At 36.2% G+C, this 21,817-nt stretch overlaps 1 protein-coding gene across 11 annotated transcripts in view; it reads right to left on the bottom strand.

The window, feature by feature from the left end:
• The window catches only part of LOC129240321 (muscle M-line assembly protein unc-89), a 237,770-nt gene that overhangs the window by 202,806 nt on the left and 13,147 nt on the right, over window positions 1–21,817 (bottom strand). For 4 of the 11 annotated variants that reach the window (XM_054876060.1, XM_054876053.1, XM_054876054.1 and 1 more), the window contains exon 1: window positions 19,254–20,329. In XM_054876060.1, coding sequence (XP_054732035.1) covers window positions 19,254–19,637 — 384 coding nt within the window. In that variant the 5' untranslated portion in view covers window positions 19,638–20,329. Of the gene's footprint in view, window positions 1–19,253; window positions 20,332–21,817 lie in introns of those variants that run through there. The other 7 variants (XM_054876057.1, XM_054876061.1, XM_054876052.1 and 4 more) reach the window with 4 other exon arrangements.

The raw sequence follows: 21,817 nt of genomic DNA, 5'->3' as shown, positions 1-21,817 counted from the left end.
TGTATGTGGATGTCACCACTCATGTCCTTTGCATGTTGCTATAGGGGCATATGGCATAAATTCGTTTAAATGTGTATGATGTCATGCAGGTGGCACACAAAATGTCAAAATATAAATTAAAAATAATTATGGGTTTATTTTACACATCGTGCTTTAGATCTCATTTAAATATTAATTTGCAGAACTATTCACGTATACTCGTATGTATGTGTCTGCGCGTAATTATTCAAAAATGTTGCTTCTATTATCATTCAAACTAGTTCTTTGTCGGCAATTAGTGATCGGAAAAGATTTATATAAAACCTGATTTAGATTTAAGGAACTACTTTTTTTCATTTGTTTCAAAATATTATGTGGCGCAAGGAAATTAGTTTAACCCTGATTGTGTTTTTTTTTATTTTTAGTAATTTTTCATGCTTGCAAATCGCTGGAAATTACATTTCACAGCGTTCGCAGCGTTTTTGTGAGCACTCCAATACTTTAAATACTTTCTAATGCTAAAAAGTTGCGTCAATGACAGAAAATTTTATGATAAATATAATAGCGGATGTTCATACATTGAACTCTTAAACCCACTCTGTATCTCATCTCTACTGCTGATTTACTGGAACCATCTTCAGAAAACATGATGATTGCGACGTTTGCAGATGACACTACAATAATGGCATCTCATAGAGACCCGATCATAGGGTATAATAAAAAACAAAATTAAAAATCGCTGTCCCTAACTGCACTGGCTGCTAGGATCTCAGTCAAAGAGAGACTTAAACGAAAAAACCAACTGATCTTGACTTGTCTAAATTTTCACAGTAAATATTTGAAAAATTTAATTACAGATTCCTAAATGAGTCTCTTTTTTTTATTGCATCCAAGTAATAAGTAATTTGTTTTACTGGAAAGTTAAGTGATGCTGCAAGGCCATCGCTCTGTCTTGCAGCATCACTTAACTTTCCAAATATCTGTAAAACAAACTACTTATTACTTGGATGCAATAAAAAAAATTAAATTAAATTAATTAAATATACAAAATTAAGGTTTTAGAAGAAACAACTGTTTTTACTTTATTTTTCCTAATTGATATCTAAAACGATACGAGCAATTGTTTTGACATTCATTGAATTTAAAACAATGAAAAATTTTCGAATTTTGTTTTTGTTTGCAAGCTCTCATGACAAACCCATATTTTTACTAAACGCAAGGCACTAGGAATCAAACTTCGAAACTCTGCGGTGCAGCTAACTCAAACATCGAAATACTCTACAGATTCCCATCGAAAACTATCAGAATGATCGATAATGCACTATACTATATCCCAAATGCACAAATTCAACGTGATCTCAAAGTTCCCACAATAAAAAAGTTTCCTCCTAAAAACTCAAAAATCATGCCTCATCACACAATATAAGACTTCAACCGCACCCAAGCCCATTCATTACAGAAGTTACCAGATTGGATAGGGAATCGGCAATAGATCTCAACTCTAAAAATTGAGGAATGGTTAAACCACTGGGTGCTTCCCATGCATGCATTAAACACCCCGGATAATAATGGATAATATGGACATTAAAAAAAATAAAAAAAAATTTCGCGGAACCTGTTTAGATTTTCATAATTTATAACTCATTGTAAACATAATGGAGAGTAATTTCAAGACGCATATGTTACAGGTGATTGCAGTGGATCAACTGATTTACTTTTTCGCCGTGTAAGTTAGGACAGCACAAAATTAAATAACAAAAAGCCGTTCCATACTTTGTATGCCTCAAGCTCCAACTACATTTCGGCTGTTCAACGCAGTCTGTCCTTTTCTTTTTCTTTTCTATTTCCTTTTGTCGTGACATTCCAATGTACAACACGTTGTTGTTGGTCTAGTGCCATCACCTTTAATGAATGCTCCTGGGATTATATAATTGGCGCTCATCCTCATCCTGGAAGTTTAGCTAAGCTCCTCCACCTATTTTTGGTGGGCGTTTTGATGTTTTCCACAAATGAAGGAGTCTCCAGTTTTACTCCCCTTTCGAACGGAGATGTCTCATTCCCGTGGTTTCGAACCTGTTCATTTCCAAACGGCCGCGCAAAATTAGTTGAAAGTAGTCATCACAAAAATCTCAAATTTGTTTTATGGTTTACCTTCATGCTCTGGCCCAGAATTTGATGGCCAATTCAAAATTCGAAACATGCTTGGTTTCTACTTACCCAGCCCTACAGTTTAGGGTATATCTCGAAGAGATATACAAACATACGTATTTTTACGGTCACCAGTGTAAAGGACAAAAAAAAATCGCTCATACAACACGTATTACATTTAAAGTAAGATCTCTCTTTACCTGTTCCCTTTTCTTATAAATATGACAGTTCGTTTCTTTGTTTGTAAATCGTATTTATGGTTCGATTTAGTTCATACTCGAAATATACAGGGTGGTTCATACATATAGTGATTTTTATTTCATCACACATGCTATTTATAGTGAGAGCTCATTACCTCTGGAAAACTTGGCAGAAAATCATTATCATACCTCCGCAGAACGAAAATTAATCACTTTACGCTTTGCAAACTTATTTCCAAGGCCAATGTTGTGTGACCAAAACAGTGCGTTTATTGAAAACAATATACAACAATCATATTTTCTGTCGAAGCACATTTTCGTCTCGGCAGCTATGTTAACCAGCCACGTCGTTTGTTTGGGAGAACCTGCACGTGGAGGCCCTGTGCAATCCATTAACGAATCAGGCCCTTAAGTTGAATATCGAGCAATCCATTCTTAGACACAGCCAGAAACCGTCACCAAGGTTTTGGAAAACTGGGTTAACGGGATAAGCTACTGCGAAGCCAACTATGGCAGGAAGATGAATGAAACGGTATTACGAAAATAAAGAGAATGTGTACTCTTTTGAATAAACCAAAAATATACCGAAAAAATTTATTTTTCTAAATTTTTTTTAATTTTTTAAAAGAAATGACTATATGGGGGATGCCCTGTCCATTAACTACATGAGAAGAAATATATTTGGAAAAAGGGAGCTGCTAAATAGCCCTTGTGTCGATATATTCCACTTGGTTTTTATAGCCCGAAATCTAAAATTAAATGTTAGGTGGCGCTGGTATCGGAGTTTTGCGAAAAATCTTATTTATGTTCCAATTGGGTTCATATTCACAACGTGTTTTATTTAAAAAATATTTTTGGAATAATGGACTTGGAGTCGCTATGCGAAGTGTGGCCATTAAATTCCAAAAATGTATTTATAACTCGTAGAACTCGCAACACAGCTTACCACAGTCGCTGTACCCACCTAATATTCCCCAAGTTGAAGTTTCACCTCACGTAAACTTATTTATTTATTTATTTTTAAGGAAACAATTTTTTGGACCGGGTTGTGTTATGCGAAATGAAAGACTATTTGTGGGCAGCGCAGCACGTAAGATCTGTAACAATACGAGTATATGTAAGGCATAAGGCGCACACATTAGTGAAAGATATGTGAGACAAGCCTATTCTGCAATTTGAGGTGTGCGTCTTGATGTTACACAACAAATTGGGAGCCTTATTATTTTATTTCTATTTCAAATGACAGTTTAGAGTTGATTCTAATGGGAAAATAATTTGGCAGAAATTCACCCATACATATTTCATTGTCACTATAAGAAATAACATTTAGTTAGACTGAACTTTTTTCAATTCGGACTGAAACCAGGGTATAAGCTGAACAGCGTATTAAGTCACGGCGCCCGCCTAGTAAATTTACACTGTGCAATGCAGTGAAATGAGCGCACGCACATAATAAGTAAATATAAAATGTTCATTATTGTTTAGTTTTCAAATGTAACAACAATATTACACAACCAACAATTGTGACGTAATTTATAAAACAAAAGGAAAAACGATACGTCTGCGAGAGTTTAGCAGATGCAATGAAAGTGTAAATAAAAACCAGGGAAAAAGCAGAGTAATTTTAACGAAACCGTAGGCATACATTCAAATATCTAAACAGCTATGTATGCATACCTAGCCTAAAGTAAAACAACCCAGCTACTCAGCAAGTATTCTAGAAAATAAATTGGACATACTAGTTTTAAAGTGACTATAAGGGTACCAGTTTCACAATTACCATTTAGAAGTTAAGGACGTAAAACGTTAAGTGTAGGCGTATATGAATGTTTATGGACTCAATCAACTCCTTATTTATCCATTGCAAGCTAGTTAATTACTAGTACACAACTAGTCAATAACTAGTCAATAACTGGTTTATAACTAGTCAATAACTAGTTCTTAACTAGTCAATAACTTGTTTATAACAAGTCAATAACTAGTTCATAACAAGTCAATAGCAAAAACTAACTCATAACTAGTCAATAACTAGTACGTAACTAGTTCATAACTAGTCAATAACTATTTTACAACTAGTCAACAACTAGTTTATAATTAGACAAAAACTAATTTATAATTAGTTGATAACTAGTTCATAAGTAGTCAACAACTAGTTGATGACTAGTTCATACGTAGTTGTTAACTAGTTTATAACTAGTCAATAATTAGTTAATAATTTGACAAAAACTAGTTCATAACTAGTATATAACTACTTCGTAACTAGTCAATAACTGTTCCACAACCAGTTCATACCTATTTCGTTGCTAGGTTAATAACTAATATAATCCTTATGTAAGGCTGTCTAGTTTGTTAAATGCTATAATGCTGATGCATAAGCCGGAAATTGACATTTCGTAGGACAAAGCGGTGTTCAAAATCCCTGCCGCTACAATTCAAAAAAGATAGAAGACCAATTGTCCCTAAGGTAGTACAGAACAAATAGGTTTGACTGCCAGGTAATTACTTCAATAAAGATATTTGTTAGTGATGCTGCAGGCGTTCATAGTTCCATATGGAGTTTTACTGGCTCTACGATTATCCTATGCATATGGACATAGGTACATACGAGTACTTACGTGTACAATATACATTAGTGTATGCATGAACTGTGACAGTAGGTATGAAGAGTTTGTTTATTTTTATCGCAAACAAAAATATAAGTATTAATAAAAAATGTGCCCTATAAAAACGAAAAACTCTCGCTTTCAACACATTTCCAGCTTCTATTGTAATTGAGCACCCCCGTTTGCATAGATGGTTGCTGTTATGGAGTAATTGAACATAAAATGCATACATGTATGTATGTTATGTACATACATATGCATGTAGTAATGTTGCGACTGTAATCGAATACCAACCATTTTCATAGCTATTAATATCATTTTGTTTTTGTTGATTTTTAGAGAACTTGAACACTTCGATCGTAAACAAACTTACGATCCGCTTTCTTTTTTAAGTAAACACCTTCATTTGCACCTGAATGGCTTTAGTATGCGTGTACATAGAAGCCTTCCATGCCATATGTATATAAGTATAAATGTATTTTAATTGTTTATTGGTGTTCGAATAGGCATTGTACTCGTGTGCGTGCAATTAATCAAGTCAAGCGGAGAGGCAAAGTTCGCGCTCCACAACTGGAATGACATAAAAATGAATAGAGACAAAATGTATAGGCAGTATTCACCTATGGTCAAGTATGTATGGTGTGAATGTACATATGTATGCAGAGAAGTGTTGGCATTAAAAAAGTAGCGGTTGCTTTTGTTACTTTTGCAGACTCGTTGATTGGCATTCTTGAAATTTGCTCTTATTTTTCCAGTTAATCGTCTTATGATTTTCGACAACTTCAGAAGATATACAGGGTGGCCCAACAGCGTTTGAAATTTGACGACTTTCACACCCATGGCTAATACGATAAAATAAATATTTATGGTGTGGTAAATATTTAAAATATATTTCTGAAGTTGAGTTGGTTAAAGGTCAGCATTTTGATCAAAAAATCATATTTTCAGATGAATTTGTTTTTCACCTCACCGGTGGGAACTGAATTGCTGCTAAGTGTAAATAGCACGCCAGCCATCCAGAGACGATTCAAGAGTTGAAACATGAAATCGGAGTGGTCAGTGGTGTAATAAGTACTGAAACCTGCGAAAATGAACTGAAAAATTAGGTCGACAGAATTATCTACTGCAAAGTCAGCTGTGTAGCGAATTTGAATGAGACTATGTATGTACGTACTATGTTTAATTACAAGATTTACTCTTTGCGATAAAAAAAATATTTAAGCCTATCCTATTTACAACCGAATTAAATTTCAAATGGTGAGCCAAATAAACTGCCCTTTATTATAGTATAGGGAAGTTGCTTTCACCTGTACGCATTAGATTTTTTATATTTTGTTTCTATATTCCTCCTTTCATTCCTTGCGCTACAACTGTCACCATGACTTTAGCTTTCAGTAAGTGCGAATTGAGATGAAGTAAAGAATAACTCTCGCTAGCAGAATTTTGGAAAAAGATTATTTCTTAGGATGAAATCAGGTTTTGCATTTTCATAATCAAAGGAGGAAAAATTGTGATTGGAAAATCTGAAACAGCGCTGAAAAAAGAAAATTTATTGCCATCAGTGAAACACGGTGGTGGTGGGGTGATAGTGTGAGAGTTTGGAGTTTATTCAGTTTATTCAACAAAGCAAAGAAAATAAGCAAACTAATTACTTCTCACAACATCAGTTACAGTATCAAACTAGCACGGCTACTATGTTTATATAATTCGCGCATACACTCATTTTGGGTGTTTGGCCGAGCTCCTCCTCCTATTTGTGTTCACAAATAGAGGGACCTACAGTTTCAAGCCGACTCCGAACGGTAGATATTTTTTATGAGGAGCTTTTTCATGGCAGAAATACACTCGGAGGTTTGCCATTGTCTGCCGACGGGCGACTGCTATAAGAAAAAACTTTTCCTTTATTTTGATTTCCCACCGAGGTTCGGGCCTACGTTCTCTCTGAATTCCGAATGGTAGTCACGCACCAACCCATTTGGCTATGGCTACTACTGTCTGAATTAACGTAATGATCAATTTTATGACTACATTGTTTGCTTGCTTTCACGAGCTCTGCATAAGACCAATTGCTATTTGAAGATAGTAACAAAATATTTAATTATTAAAACTAGTCCATTTGGCATTATACAGTGTTCTCATATACGAATAGAAATATGTGTGCACTAGAGTTGAGAATCTCTAAATCCCGGTGATTTTAAGGTACTTGTTTTAATTTACTTATATTTAAATTATGGCGTAAATTGGTTTGAATTTGCAGTCGAACTGACTAAACTTTTGTTGCTTACAAATTTTTAGAAGACAAGCCAAAGAAGGCATTTCCTAGTTGCTATATATGTATATACATATATTTTTTTTGTTGTTTTTAACGTGTTTATTTAAATACAATTTAAAAATATTTTTACTTTAAGAAATATGAGATTCTTAAAATCAGTTCACCCTAAATTGAAAATGGGTCTTACTGTCCCATAAGCAACAAAAACTTACTCAGTTTCATGATATGTTTACTATTTGCAGCTATTGGATTTTATTTTTATGTCCCGAGGTGGATCCCGCAATGAGTCCCGAAATACCGGGGTTACTTTCAAAATATGCCGAAGTCCCAGAATCAAAATTTTCCACTACTTTCCACATCCCTAATGAATATAATATCCACATCCCTAATGCATACATATGTCTAAATTTTTCTTCGCACATCCGATCAGTTTTCTAATAAATTTGGTATTGTGTTGAAATATGTTTCCAATTTTCGTCTTTCCTTCTGCCAAATTCCAGCCATTTCTTGCATAATATTCACTACTAGTACGCGTGAGTACTTGAAACAAATTTGGTTCTTACTCATCCACATATTTTTAGTTTTATTGCAAGCATATGGAGGAAAATAAATATTCGTATGTTGGGTTGTTTTGTAATTTTTTCTGTTTCCTATGGCCAAAGAATACTACAAAGGCACATATATTTGCATGTATGTGTGCTTTCAAAAATTTAAATTCGTATGTAGGTTTGTAAATATAATATTTCAATATTTTTCTATGTGATGTAAGAAATTATTTAGAGTATGTTTGCCAGAATTCCTATTTTTCTGTACGAACTTATTTCAGAATTATTAACGCATGTAATTTAGTAATGTTTTAAATGGAATTCAAGTGATGTTAAAAGATTAACTTTTATTTTAATTTTTGTAAGCAATGAAATACAGGCAGTGCCACTGGACTATGCTCGTAAGATTATAAATCGGGTAGTATTTACAAGAATGAAACAATTTTTTCAGGATATTTCGATTGCGTGGTGCGTTCGGTGGTTTCCGTCCACAAAAGTTGTACTAAAGTTTGCCAAATAAAAATGGCAAAACTTCGACAAAATTTAATGAAAATAGCTTTAATATTTTTCAACGATTTCTTTGCCGAATGTCAAACTGCCAACCCAAATTTGCAGCACATTTCCGATGACTTCCGCAACTATTTCAGCTTCTTATTGCTGAGCAATCGTATCTAAAAGAACTGAAAAATTTGTGCAATTTTCGACTTAGCATCAGGATTTGATATCAGTTTTCGGCTTCCCGACTACTGTAATGCCTTTCAGGCTGAACTGATGGCAATAATAAAAGTCGTGACACTGGTAGAGTGTGTTGCAATACCTGGAAATGATATATACATTTGCTCTAATAGCCTGGCGACGATAAAATCCCTCACAACGACAGCTTCAAGGGAGCCGTAAAATGCCGCAAATCTCTTAACGAGATGGCTGACTTATTTCCCCTAATGGTAACATGGGTGTCTGATCATTGTGACATTGATGGTAACTGCAGAGTCGATGAACTAGCGAAGCTCGACACCAAATTTCATGGGCCAATTTGTACATAGACAATCGCAGAGGCATACCATTGCAAACATGAAACCACTTGCACAATCGCCCGACAACTGTGACCGACTCTCAATGCTAAACGCACAGAACTTCTGCTACGACGAGACAAGCACAGTCTTAACATACTGATAACGGGGTCTTGCCCAATCCACAGACACGCCCAGAGGATGGAAGAGACGGTCGCACACCTTTTGTGCTCCTGTCCTGCTCTATCCAGTCGTAGACTCACCATTTTGTCGATATCAAGGATCTTCCAAAAATTTTGAAAAATACACTCTGCTTTTAGGAGACACAAGAACAAGTTCCCCATGCAGCATCACAATGGGCTATGAGCCTGAGTGTGTCCCCTAGTGGACAACCACTTCAACCTAACCTAACCTATCAGCATTTAAAGAAATCAGTCTAGAATATTATCACTGACACGGCGGTTTACATGCTTATCGAGCTTAGTGCGAAAAAATCGATTATTGAATGGCTTGATTGGCACTTAGCGCCATGCTGCTGAAACACGAATTCGCCCACATCCATATTTTCAATAAACTGTCAAAACAAAATTGGCCAGCATGCGACTGTAACTACGTTGATCAATAATGTTTACATTTTCAAAAAAAAGGCAAATAGCGTTGTCGCTACAAAAACCTCTGCAATGAGTTATTAGTTTCTGAAGCATTAACGCCTCTATGCCTACGCGTAGGTTTTCTGAGTGCCAAATACTCGAATTTAAAAATGTGAAAGTATGACTTTTCATTCATTTACTCATTCGAAGGTATGACTTTTTGCCAAAACCGTAGGGATAACAAGAAACCGAAGCTATATCGAAACGAATGGTTATTTGGCTTCAATATTTGTATTAATTCAACCTTACGTAAAGTGCAGAAAAGTGCAGAATTCTCCTCTAGATAATTCAAGCGTAAAAATATTAATTTCGCACCGCGGCTAAATGATACTGAGTGGTCTATCACTTTTTTGGCCCAAAATAGTTGTAAGTGTCAATGTGACTTAAAAATACCAATAGATGTACCACTCTTTGCACGGAAAGTTCAATACTTCACAGCTCCACTGCCTTCCAGTGGGTAGCTCTTGACAGCTCATTTTCAAACATACTTGTGATAATTAATTAATTACGAAACAATGAAAATAAGGATAAATATAGTTCAAAATTTAAATTTAAAAAAATTGTAAAAAAAAGTATATTATATTACTTTTAAATTGTATAATCGCCTTCATTCGATTATGAATAGCAAATAAAGAAGAAGAAGAAATCCCGATCTAAATTGAGGTAGAATCACCAGAGGTTCTGGGCCAACCAAATGTCCTACGTTATACCTCATGTAATGTAAAGAGTTTTCTAGTCATGTACAGGACTCCAGTGATCGGCCAATAGATGCTATGAGCCGTGAAGACTAAATGGGCAATACAAAAAAGGCACGCCCACTTTATACCTAAAATAATTTTTTTTGTGTCTCAATAATTATTTAAGCTATAGAAAAAATAGAATTAGAAACTTGGTTTTTTAACTTTTGATCACCTTTTCCGATTTCAGCACCACTGTGCACCTGTCTAAAATCATACTAACTCATAACTGTAATTACTTGATCATGATATATGACGTGATCACTCACACAACAATACATTCATGCTTAATCGTATACATAATGAAGCAAAGTACGTCCAATCGGCATGAGGGATATAAACAAATATTTTTTATTTCTAATAATTCGCTTTCTAAAACATTTTACAATCATAAACATTAATTATAAAAAAAATTTTAGAGCTCATTCTCGCTTACGCTATTTATAAGTACATACATAACTATCAACTAAAACTCCTTCACTTTTTTCTTTAGCCTTATAAATCCACCTTGGCACATAATCAATGAACCGTAAAAGATTAAACTCAGCATCACATTAGCATGCAGGCTCCCTGCTGCTTGACACCCATTTTCAGGTAGCAGCGCAAATAATCATATGAATTTCACTTAACTTAACGCTTAAATTTCAGATACACTTTCATTTTACCGTTTCTACATATTCCCACTCAAAATTTTATATATTTTTCATTTTCTTCTCCTTCACAACAAACTTCAAGCAGCTTTTTAATTATTACTTTGATTCGTTACAGCTATGTTGTTGTTATTTCCTTCAAATGTTCTTCAAGGTTTCCCCCATTCCGCAGCAACTTAGCATTCGAAGCATTTATTAGAATGGTAGCGAGAAAATGTTGGGTTCCATTTGATGTTTTTTATGCCCACATATTCATGCTAGAGATGAATGTGGAACAAAATATTCGAGCGTTTGAACATAGAATACTTATTTTGGCTCAGTTCTAAGTTGCGAGCTGGACATACCTACCTATTGTTTCCTCATTGGCCCTGCAAAGTCCACTCTTCAACATTTAGTGGGCGGACAAATTGGAAAAGACCATTTGGTGAACAACCAGTCAACACTCGTAGCTCAACCGAACGATAGATAGGCTGGGAACATCGCTGCTGTATGTGAAAGTCTGCAGTAGAGCCCGAGATAGTGAATTTCTTGCCGTGCAAAGGACCAAAGGCCTTTTGCAGGGTTCAACTTGGCGAATGTTGCAACGCGTTTTGGGCCTACAACGTGGAAAGATCCAGCCGACCCAAGCTCAAAGTTGATGGCCGTAGATAAATTGTTTGTTCGCTGACTGGGCTTCCGAACGTTTGGAAGAGGCCAACAATTTAGCACGAAAATTCGTAGCGACGAGTCGTATTTTTGTATGAACTACATTGTTAATAAACAAAATTATTGTATATGAGACGGCTTCAACCCACACGAGCTTCACCAGGTGGCAATGCATTCCCTACAAATTACCACCCATATTTCATCAAGGAAAGAGTGGTCTGGGTGTAACACTTAGGCTACGCAAGACTACGCGTAGATCGGAGGCATTGGAGGGATATTTCTCAGCTCTCAAATTTCGTGGGTGTCCTCACGGGCACTATCCACGAGGTATACACGCCGTGAGGCTTGGAATTATTCCGAATCCTTTTTGCGTCAGCTATAGGGAGGATGAGGTTGAATCATCTTTGCATCTTCTCCTTAGCTTCCGCGCTCTTGCAAGACTAAAATTTAAACATCTTGGTTCTCACTTCTTTCCTACGCCTGCTGCTATAGCAGGCCTTGATATAGAAAATCTGATAAACTTCATCAGTATCATAAAGCGGCGAACGTTATCGCAAATTAGTCATCGTTCATAATACACAAATACTCAACCCTCTCCGCTTTCCCAACCCATCTCCTCCTCTGTCTCTTTTCGCCCTATCGGTTTCCTTCACCTCTTTTCCCTTGTAATGATATCACAAAGCATGAACTAAAATTCTTCGTTCAAGTGGGCCCACTTTCTGGGCAGGCATTATAACCTAACCTAACGTAGGCTGATTGTGTCATTCGTCCTTACTTCTTTAAAAACACCTTTGCTGGGGCATACGAGTGCTACTGATTTGTGGTAACCAATCTGAAAGGTGCTGGTTTTGCTTTTTAATTCAATAATCCAAAAATCAATAGTCCCAACAAACGAGCCTAGACCGTTACGCCAATATTTCAGCCTATCGACTATGACAACAAGAGCAGCGGATCTAATTAGTTTGCAGTTTTGTTTAATTAAATTCATCAAGTCTAACAGTGGGTTGAAAAAGAGTGCGCCAGATACTTATTTATTCACATTCGTCGAATTTTGTGGTATTTCCCAACTAATATGTACGGCAATTGCCACGTTCTACGACATGATTTTGGAAATCTCACCAGCTCTTTTATGGAGTAGAGAAGTCAAGCGAACTAGTCTTAGTACAAAAAATTCCCTAGAAATGCACCAGTTCGGTACCAAAGCATTCACTTGGAGGATTATATGTTTATGTACAGTACCTACAAGTAATATATGTCTATCTGTTATTCACATAAATGTTATAAATTGCACACCTTTACCATGCTCTAGTTATTTCAATAGCCCTTTATACCTATATTTGGTACATCCTATTTAGCTGTGTCTATCCCCTACCGCATAATCACGTCACATCAATGACCTTGAACCATCCTGTTACTACCTTTCAATGAATTCGCCGGCATATAACTTTTGCTTTTCATATCTTCTCTCAATTTTTTAGCAGCGTGCCTTAATTATTATGTGGCAATATACGAGGATGTGGGTATGTACATACGTATATTTGTGGTAAATAAATACTTGCATAGAACACACAGTGACGCTTCAGTATTATCTATGTATTTAAGCGTATATATGTACATGCTTAGTATTACAAATATACAATCCATACTAAGTCAGCATTGTTTTGGCTTACCATGTCGCCAGAGAAGTTTGCTTATTTACCGCAACTCGCCCGCAATCGCCATTTGACTTGGCTCACTTTGCGGTCTTAAACGTTTTGTGTGGAAGTGTGGAAGTCAATTCACATATTTGATTTTTACGCTTTGTTCTAAAACAAGTTTGTGGTTGGTTCTTCAAAGTATTCTGCGCTTGACTTATGTGCATATGCCCTGATGTATGTGTGTATGCGTATAAGTAGGTACATCAAATACTTTACATAGCTTCCTTGTTTCGAGATTTGGAAACTGGTTTGAATGAGTTAGTTGCTATTTGTTGCGTTATTTGATTACTTTTATTCTTCTGTTTAGTCAATATCGTTCGATTTTGATTACACTGGTCTACAAATAACACACAACATAGTAATTTGAGGGCCATTGTCTGGGGGCGGAATGATTTCTCTTGATCAAAGACCTAGATCCATATAGTAAAACCTCAAATTTCTTTGCTATGGCCTTTTTAGTTTTGCAATATTTTACCTAAATGTTTTCAGAATAAATGAAAAAATGAGTCAAAATATGTAGTACAATTTTACGAGGAATAATTTTGTAGAACATTTTAACCCATTAGCTCTCTCACAAAAAGGGTGTTTTGACCCCTTTTTAGAAAGTCCGAATAAAATGGCATCTTGAAAGCCGCTAGAGGACTAAAATGTTCTAGAGAATTATTTCCCATGAAATTTCACTAGCGGTTCCCCAAACAAAATCTTTCTATAAAGAATATGTAAGCCCACAATTCTTATATGAAATCGATTGTTAAGTCAAAAAATCATTTTTGCGTTGGTAGAATTTGCAAGATGCACAGGTGATTTCTCATTTCTTCTATGCAAAAAAAAATAAATAGACACCATGCATTTGGTTTGGAATTCTCAAGAGACATTATTATTTCGTCTTTCAAGTTTAATACCTCCATCAAAAATTTAGCAACACTAGAAAAACCAGCTAATAATATCACAAGCTTTGGCCACTTGTTTAATTTTGCTTAAGTGGGGTCAATATAGAAATATTTTTTTTTTATTATCATGCGAATTACTTTTATATCTATTGGAGCATATTTTTCATTTAAATCTTAAAAATATTTTTTTCTTTCATACAACTTTTGCAACATAAATCGAAAATTTTCATCATTTGTGTTCAATTTCAATTTGTAAATATCTTGAAAATGATTAGTTTTAATGAAAAGTAAGCAGAAAACCATCATCCTCATCATAAATTCCTTGAGTTCCAGTGTGAACATAGGGCCAAAAATACTTAATTAAATATTTTATAAAAAGCTTAATTAATTTCAATTTTTTGTTTCACTTGTTTCGATCAGTTAACGGATTCTCTTTTTTTCTTAACCCAAAACAGTTATTTGGAGATTTCTCGAAAACTTCATAACAGAAAAAAACGTATGCATGTTTTTGTACTCAGCAACTGATTTGACATAAGAATTGCATAGACTGGTTTGGGGCTTAATTGGCTGTAGACTAGTGTTATTTCCAGTCGCCTTGAAATGCTTCATTGAAAGTTTCTTCCTTTTTAGTTTGATATTTTTTAAGCAGTGCAATAATTACATTCGAATATAGGCAGACATGTAGCCAAATTTCAGAGCAATTATTAGAATGTAAAAAAGAATCTGTGAAACCCGTTGAATCTTAGCATTTAGTACTAGAGATAAGCTCCTGTAATAAAGCTCTAGATATGGAAAACAAATTTGCATAGATAATTTAAAAAATAAAAAAAGTTTAGTATTGCTTTGACATGTACAGTGGACATCTTGATAAAGTTACAGTTGTCAAATTCAGTGAAACATTTATTTTGTCTTTGCTTTTATCAATGGAATACTACACGAATCCACAATGTGTTAAAATTGTTAAAATTGATTATCAAAATAACTACAATATTATAAAATTCCATCATAAAGACGCAACCCAAAGCACTACCTGTTTTACTAACATCGATAAAATACAAAGGATACAATCCAAGATACGTATTTCGAGCAACATCAGCCCCACCGAGCAATTTCAAATAGCAATAGTCGAAAGTGAAATCAGAAATATATCGAATAATTGCAAACTCATCCGAAGCCTCTTATCGCTTACACAATCGGCATGTCACGTCATCCCACGTTAGATGGGAATACACCGATCAAAAAGAGCCCACTCAACGGGCCAACGAGTTAATTTATGCTAGCATTAAATTTTGAAGAAATTTTTAACCAAGTTAAAAAAATAATTGTCAAAATCACTGCTCTGTTCAGCATACACTCTCAATATGTAGTAAGGATCTCACAAACCCGCTCGACTATTTTCTTTAGAGCTACGCGACCTATACATAGACGATTGTCTCTTTGCATGTCAACATAATTCGCGTTCTGGTAGAACTGTGCACAGAAAAGTTTGCCCTGAGAACGGGACTTTGGCCGAAAATAATCTTCTCGGACGACCATCATTTTTGGCTCAGCTGCCATGTCAACAAGCGAAATTTGAGTCTGGAGTAAATACAATTTACAAGTGCTCGGTCAAGCATCAATGCATTTACACATATTAACTGTGTGGTAAGGTTTACAGCATGAGAGCTGCCTTTATGAGATCTTCGAAATGGCAGCGCTTCTCAACGGCAACATCAGCAACCCATTCACCACCAACGCAGGTGTAAGGCAAGATCGCCCTTTCTTTTCGCCATCACCCTAGATAACCTCATGAGCCAATTGACCCTGCTCAAAAGAGGCATCGTATGGAGTTTCACCAGACATTTTGAGGACCTGGATTTCGCCGAAGATACTGTCTCCTCTCTCACAATCTCACTGGCATACAAGGAGGCGGGCAGACTAGTCACACTGGCACGCACTGTTGGACAGGAGGTCAACATCGCCAAGATGAAGGCTATGAGAGTCAATCATAATAAAGCAAGACATGTAATGGTTAAGGGGTACCCGATGGAGCTTCTGCTACCTCAGCTGCACTATTATGACAGACAGGCGGAGCAGGTGAAGATGTCAACTGCAGCCTAAACAAAGCAAGGGCGGGGTTCGGGCGAATGCATGCAGATGGGCGAACATTCAGCTCATGTGAGAAGTCAGCATTGTTGTACGGAAGTGAAATATGGCTGGTGATCACACAGAGTCTACAAACTTTCGTCAGCAATGACGCGCTGTGGATATCAACGAATGAGGAATTCATCCTAAGGCAAATCAAATGCAGAAAGTGACGATGGATGGGCCACACGCTTAGAAAACCACCAGATAGCATCACAAGAATGGCACTGGACTGGATTCCACAAGCGAGCAGAGGTCGCGGGTGGCCAAAGAATACTTGCAGAAGGTCGATATTGCGTGAGCTAGCAGATGCCGACATCGCAACAACAGCCCAGAACCGTGTACGATGGAAGAATCTTGAACAGAGTGAACAAGGAAAAAAATAGCATGACAGCTTATGGTACTTTATTTCTTCCGAATTGAGAAAGGAGACACCGTTACCACCAATGGTTATCGGTATAGAGCGAAGTTTACCAACCTTCTGTGGCCAGAGCTCAAAAATATCGATATATATTGTAGTATCTGAGTTGTGGTACCAACAACATGACGCTATAAGCCATTAACGAGCGTTCATCATTTGGCTGCCGAGATCAAGCGACTTAACATCCATTATTCTAGCTGGAGCTATTTCAAGTCTTTAGTCCGCGCGAACAAGCGAACTACCTTGGAAGACTTCGGGACACTATATCAATGGCATGAATGTAGCTGCAAAAAAAAAATCAGCATCAATTTGATATCTCCTATCGTTGCAGCTTCATTTAAATGTTCTTTTCTTATGCTTAAAAAGTCGTGCGAAAAGGCTTCATATTTACACACTTATGCATTAAAGTAATAAAATCGGTCAAAGCAGTGAAGTTAAGTTACTGACATCACCTTATTATCATTATGCCATTATACACTCGTACAAGTACGCACACATATTTATTATTATTCAGTACCGGAAAATTACCAAATACTTACATCTACGGATATGAAGTTTCCTCTTTTATATACGCCATCTCCACCTCCTTCTCATTTCTGGATTTCTGGCAGTAACTTGTTACTTTTACAAGTTAATTTCACTTGACACATTTGCTTTAAAATGTCGAAACAGTGAAAATTTACACAAAACAAACAAATGAAAAAAAAATTGTTGAGCTTACAATGTTTTGGTGGGTGAACAACGTGAAGAAGATAAAGAAACAAAATAATGTAACCGTGATCAGTGGAGATGTAGAAATAGTTCTGCAAGGCACTGTTACAGTGAGTAATGGCTTGAATCTGCGCCATTGAAAGCTTACACATGTATATATGTATGTATGTAAGTGCAGAGTTGAGACGCTTGAAGGCATTGCGTGGGCAAACAAAGAAAGGCACTTGAGTGACAGTTAAGCGGATACACAGAACAGTTGATTTTTTGGTTGGCTTTACAATTGGGTACTCATTTCACTTTACTGAAATAAAGCACAAAACGATGCACTTAAAAACCCATTGACATTTTGTTACTTCCTGAATACTTCACTAATAAACTATGCAGATATTAAGAGTATACAGAAACCACATACAAATTTTAAAAAGAGTTAATTTCTGGCCATAACTCGGGCAGAGGCTGCACTAACCAGAGTTAAATCCGCAAACAACATCGGCGCTAATGTAGTAACAGTGAACAAAAACTTTTGTTAAAAATATTGCTTTGACATGGAAAGGTAACTCAGTTTCAAAGTCACCGCTGTTGCGAATGAAATTGCACTCAATTGACAGCCTACTTGGCGCAAAAGCTAAGTCGCTAACCATATCTGATGAGGCAGCCTTACTAAAAGTGTTTTTCGGAAAATTCTCCTGAACAAATTTGATAGACTATTATGATTGCCTCAGCCAGCAATCAGTTGTGAAAATATGTTTGATGACGCTACCGAGGACGAAAAGTCTCTTGATTTACAAACTATGTTATTGTAATTTTAAAATCATGTGGCTTATATCTATAAGCTATAAAATGGCTAGTATTATTTGTGTTTTGTTGCTTACTGTTATAAAAAAATTATTTTCAAATGTAGATATGCACAAATAGAAAATTAGTACAATTTTATTACAAAAACTACGAATCTTAAGTGGATCTGATGCAATTTTGAACACTTCATTCCTCAACCCTAATTCAGCCCCTCCATTGGCCAGGTAATGCCATGTCGTGGATACCGTAAAAATATTCAATGCAGTAGCTGCCAATGTTTAAAAGCAGGAAATATCTATCTATGTTGAAAGATCAAATGAAGGCGGACTAAACTTCACCTTGCGTTTCTCATTCTACCTGATGCTACCGTCAACTAGCACCAGAGAAAGAAAAGGACTTACGCACTTTGCTGCGTTCAATCAAATTGGCTTTGGTAGATAACAAGCGGATTGACGTAAAATAAGCTTTGGTGAAACGTAACAAAATTTACCTATTTTTACAGGTGATGGTAGCTGGCGATGAAAAATAGGTCAGCAGCTAAAACAACATCTGAAAAAGGTTGCGATAAAAATCAAATAAACTTCCAAGATCGGTATTGATGCAGACTATCAACCAAAAGTAGTCTGAATAGGCACAAAGAAAGAGTTTTGCGTGCAAAACGAACCACAAAAGGTCTTAATATACATATATCGATGGGGATGATAAGAGCAGTAAGCCAAAAACTAATGTTCTTCCATTTCTCAAGCCTCTGATTTACTTGAATTTTAGGGATATCTAACTAAACGTTATCCTCTACTTCCAGAAATCGTAGTATTTAATTTCGTAAATTTGTTAAAATAGACCCAGACTTGCAGTTGAGACTAGGGATGTCTCACATGCCGATTTATCTTCAATGAAAAAACTGCATTATTTATTTCGAATAAATAAAAATCATAGTACACAATTTTTGGCCCCAGAATAAACACAATGAATTACAGGGGTGTGGTTCGATGCAGGAAGGGGCTAGTGCAAAAATGGTATAATTTTGGAATTTGAAGATTTGCTAGAATTTTTTAAAAATGTAGCATTTTCGTAATTTTGAATTTTAATTTTATTTCACGTTATGGGAGGTGCAACAATTATAACCTTCTTGCACTAGATCCTATGAAAAAATAAACATTTCTCAAATTATCTTACTTGCAGTAACGCGATCACCAACTGTATGGGTCCACAACGCACCACCACTGAACCGATTGTGGTGGCACGCAATCCAACGCTGGCACCATCGTCGCCACTGCATATGCTCATGTCCGATGCATGGCCAGTTGTTGCATTTGTTGTGTTACTGCCACCAGTAGTCGCTATGGCATTGGTGCTAGAAGCGCCGGTCAATAAGCCAAGACTAGCGCCACCACCACCACCGCCACCACCACTGGTGCTGGGCGTCGGTGAGGCGGACGACGATAGGGCGGGGTAATTATAATTGTCATGCTGCTGCCGATGTGCGGATGTTGTATTCGAGATATTCGAGCCGGAGTACAATGACGACATCGATGAGTCCAATGTGCGATGGCGTTCCATGATTTGTTTGATTTTTAATTTAGTTTTATGGTAGCACTGATGACAGCTGTTGCCCCGTTTTTGTTACTGGGGTGCTTTATAAACCGCAATTGTGTGTGTGCTTTCTTTTTTGTTGTTGCCGTTTTCTTTCTTTTGCTAGTGGGAGCGATTTCTTTTGCTATGTGCTGCGACTTTGCTAATTTCTTGCTATTATTGTTGTTTTGTTTAATTTAATATGCTTTTCTATTATCGATTTGCTTTTTTTATTATGTTGGTCTACGTTTTTCTAAAAAATTTCAACGTATTTGAGCGAAAAAAATGTAGTTCTGTTACTGTAGTCCGCATTAAAATGCCCGGAAGTGCGCCTTTTATTCGATTTTTAATTATGCTTTATTTTGAAAAATAAAAGTTAGCAAGTATTTTCTTAATTTCAATTCGCGTAAATTATTCGTTGAATTATATTTATCTACAATATATTCACTTTTATTTTAATGTTTAGTTTCATATGACATATATTTTTCCTTACTAATTAAACACTTCGTTCGCGTATTGTTGTCTATTTTTTAAGACAAAAACAGATATCGTTTAAAGTTCGTAAAAATGTGTATTAACTAAATTAGTCGTTGGCTCTTCTTCTTCCTTTTATTTTCGAAATTCTGCACTACATTTCTAATGTTCGCGCTTTCGCCGCTCTCGCACGTCTGTCTGCTGTTTAGCAGCAATGCTGAGCTGCCGGTGCCACCGCCACTAGCCAGCCACAGTGCTCATTCACCATAACACACAAAAACAAAAAACAAAAATAAACAAAAAATTTAACTTAAAATCAAATGCTATTGAAACAAAAACGTTCGCATGACTTCATGCTTCTGAAGAAATAACAAATTATTGAAATATGTAAAATACACTCACTTTTTCGCGCACACTCAAATTCTCTGTACACAGGTTTGTACTGAAAAAATATTTTTGCACGCTCAACGTTAGCTATAGTATAATATATTGCCATTATACAAGAACATATAAACAAACGAATGTCTACATACATACTTATACTTATATATGTAGATGAAAAACATACATATCTACGTGTCATATAGCCGAGCGATCTCATCAGCACATCTGGCCATTGTACTCATCGCAACACATATGTAGATATGGCATCCCCACATCACACACATTCGTATACGTGCACGAATATTGTTCAATTCGTACAGCTACGCTCTAATATGAAGTTCGCCAGTGTGAGATTCTCACTGAAGCTCCCTTCACAAACAGCTCTTCAAGAGCAGCTACTGTTGCTGATCTTTCAGCGCTTTACTCTTGCCTCATCGGGTGGTTTGTTATAGTCAATGTTAATGCTTTACACGATGCGTTATTTGTTGGTTTTGTTATTGTTGTTCTTTTCACTCGCAACAATTATTCTATTTTTATTCCCCAACAACAATCGGTACACAAACTAACGCAATTATACTTGTACTCTAGTTGCCCAAATTCAAGTGGTACGAAACTGTATTTGTTTAAAATTCTCGATTTTGCAATCTACATATGTACATACGTACATATGCACTTATTCGAGTACAACAGGTAGTAACACCCATATCGCAGGATATAATGAACCTATATTTGGCAATTACGGTCATAAAGCTAGCAAGTCGCCTATGGAATTTCGATTATATTCTTTTTTTGTTGCTTCCATTTCATAAAACCCGTCCCATAAGACCACATTCACGCAGAGCAACTTTTGCTGAAGCAACTCGTAACTTATGGAAGGGGGAGCAGACGAGGAAGGAAGAGGGCCACTGAGTTGCTAGAGCTCGGGCAACTCACTTTGTGTTCTCCTTCTTCTCAATGTTATTGCTGTTTGTAGACTAAAAACTAAAGCAATTACAAGCAAAGAAGTTGCCCCCTGTGAACGATACGCACAATACCAAAATATAATTCGCAAATTTGAAGCAACTAAAGCTTCTTTGTGTGAACACGGCCTAAATGTATAGGAATGCTGCGTAAGTGGCAGTGCCTGCCTGGATTTAAATATGTATGGGTTTGGTCACATGAAACCTACTATCGGGAAAACATCATCTTGCTTTGGTCGAGCTGTTTGCCAATCACGTCTGATCAAGATCTATGAAACTATTACATGCTGTTGTGTTTTGCTCTTTAGATATCTTCCCAAAACTTAACAAAGTTCAAGTGGCCTTTGCGCC

The sequence above is a fragment of the Anastrepha obliqua genome, chromosome 3 (genome assembly GCF_027943255.1).
Source record: "Anastrepha obliqua isolate idAnaObli1 chromosome 3, idAnaObli1_1.0, whole genome shotgun sequence".
Classification (NCBI taxonomy): Eukaryota; Metazoa; Arthropoda; class Insecta; order Diptera; family Tephritidae; genus Anastrepha; species Anastrepha obliqua.
This window is presented reverse-complemented; position numbering and strand designations above follow the sequence as displayed.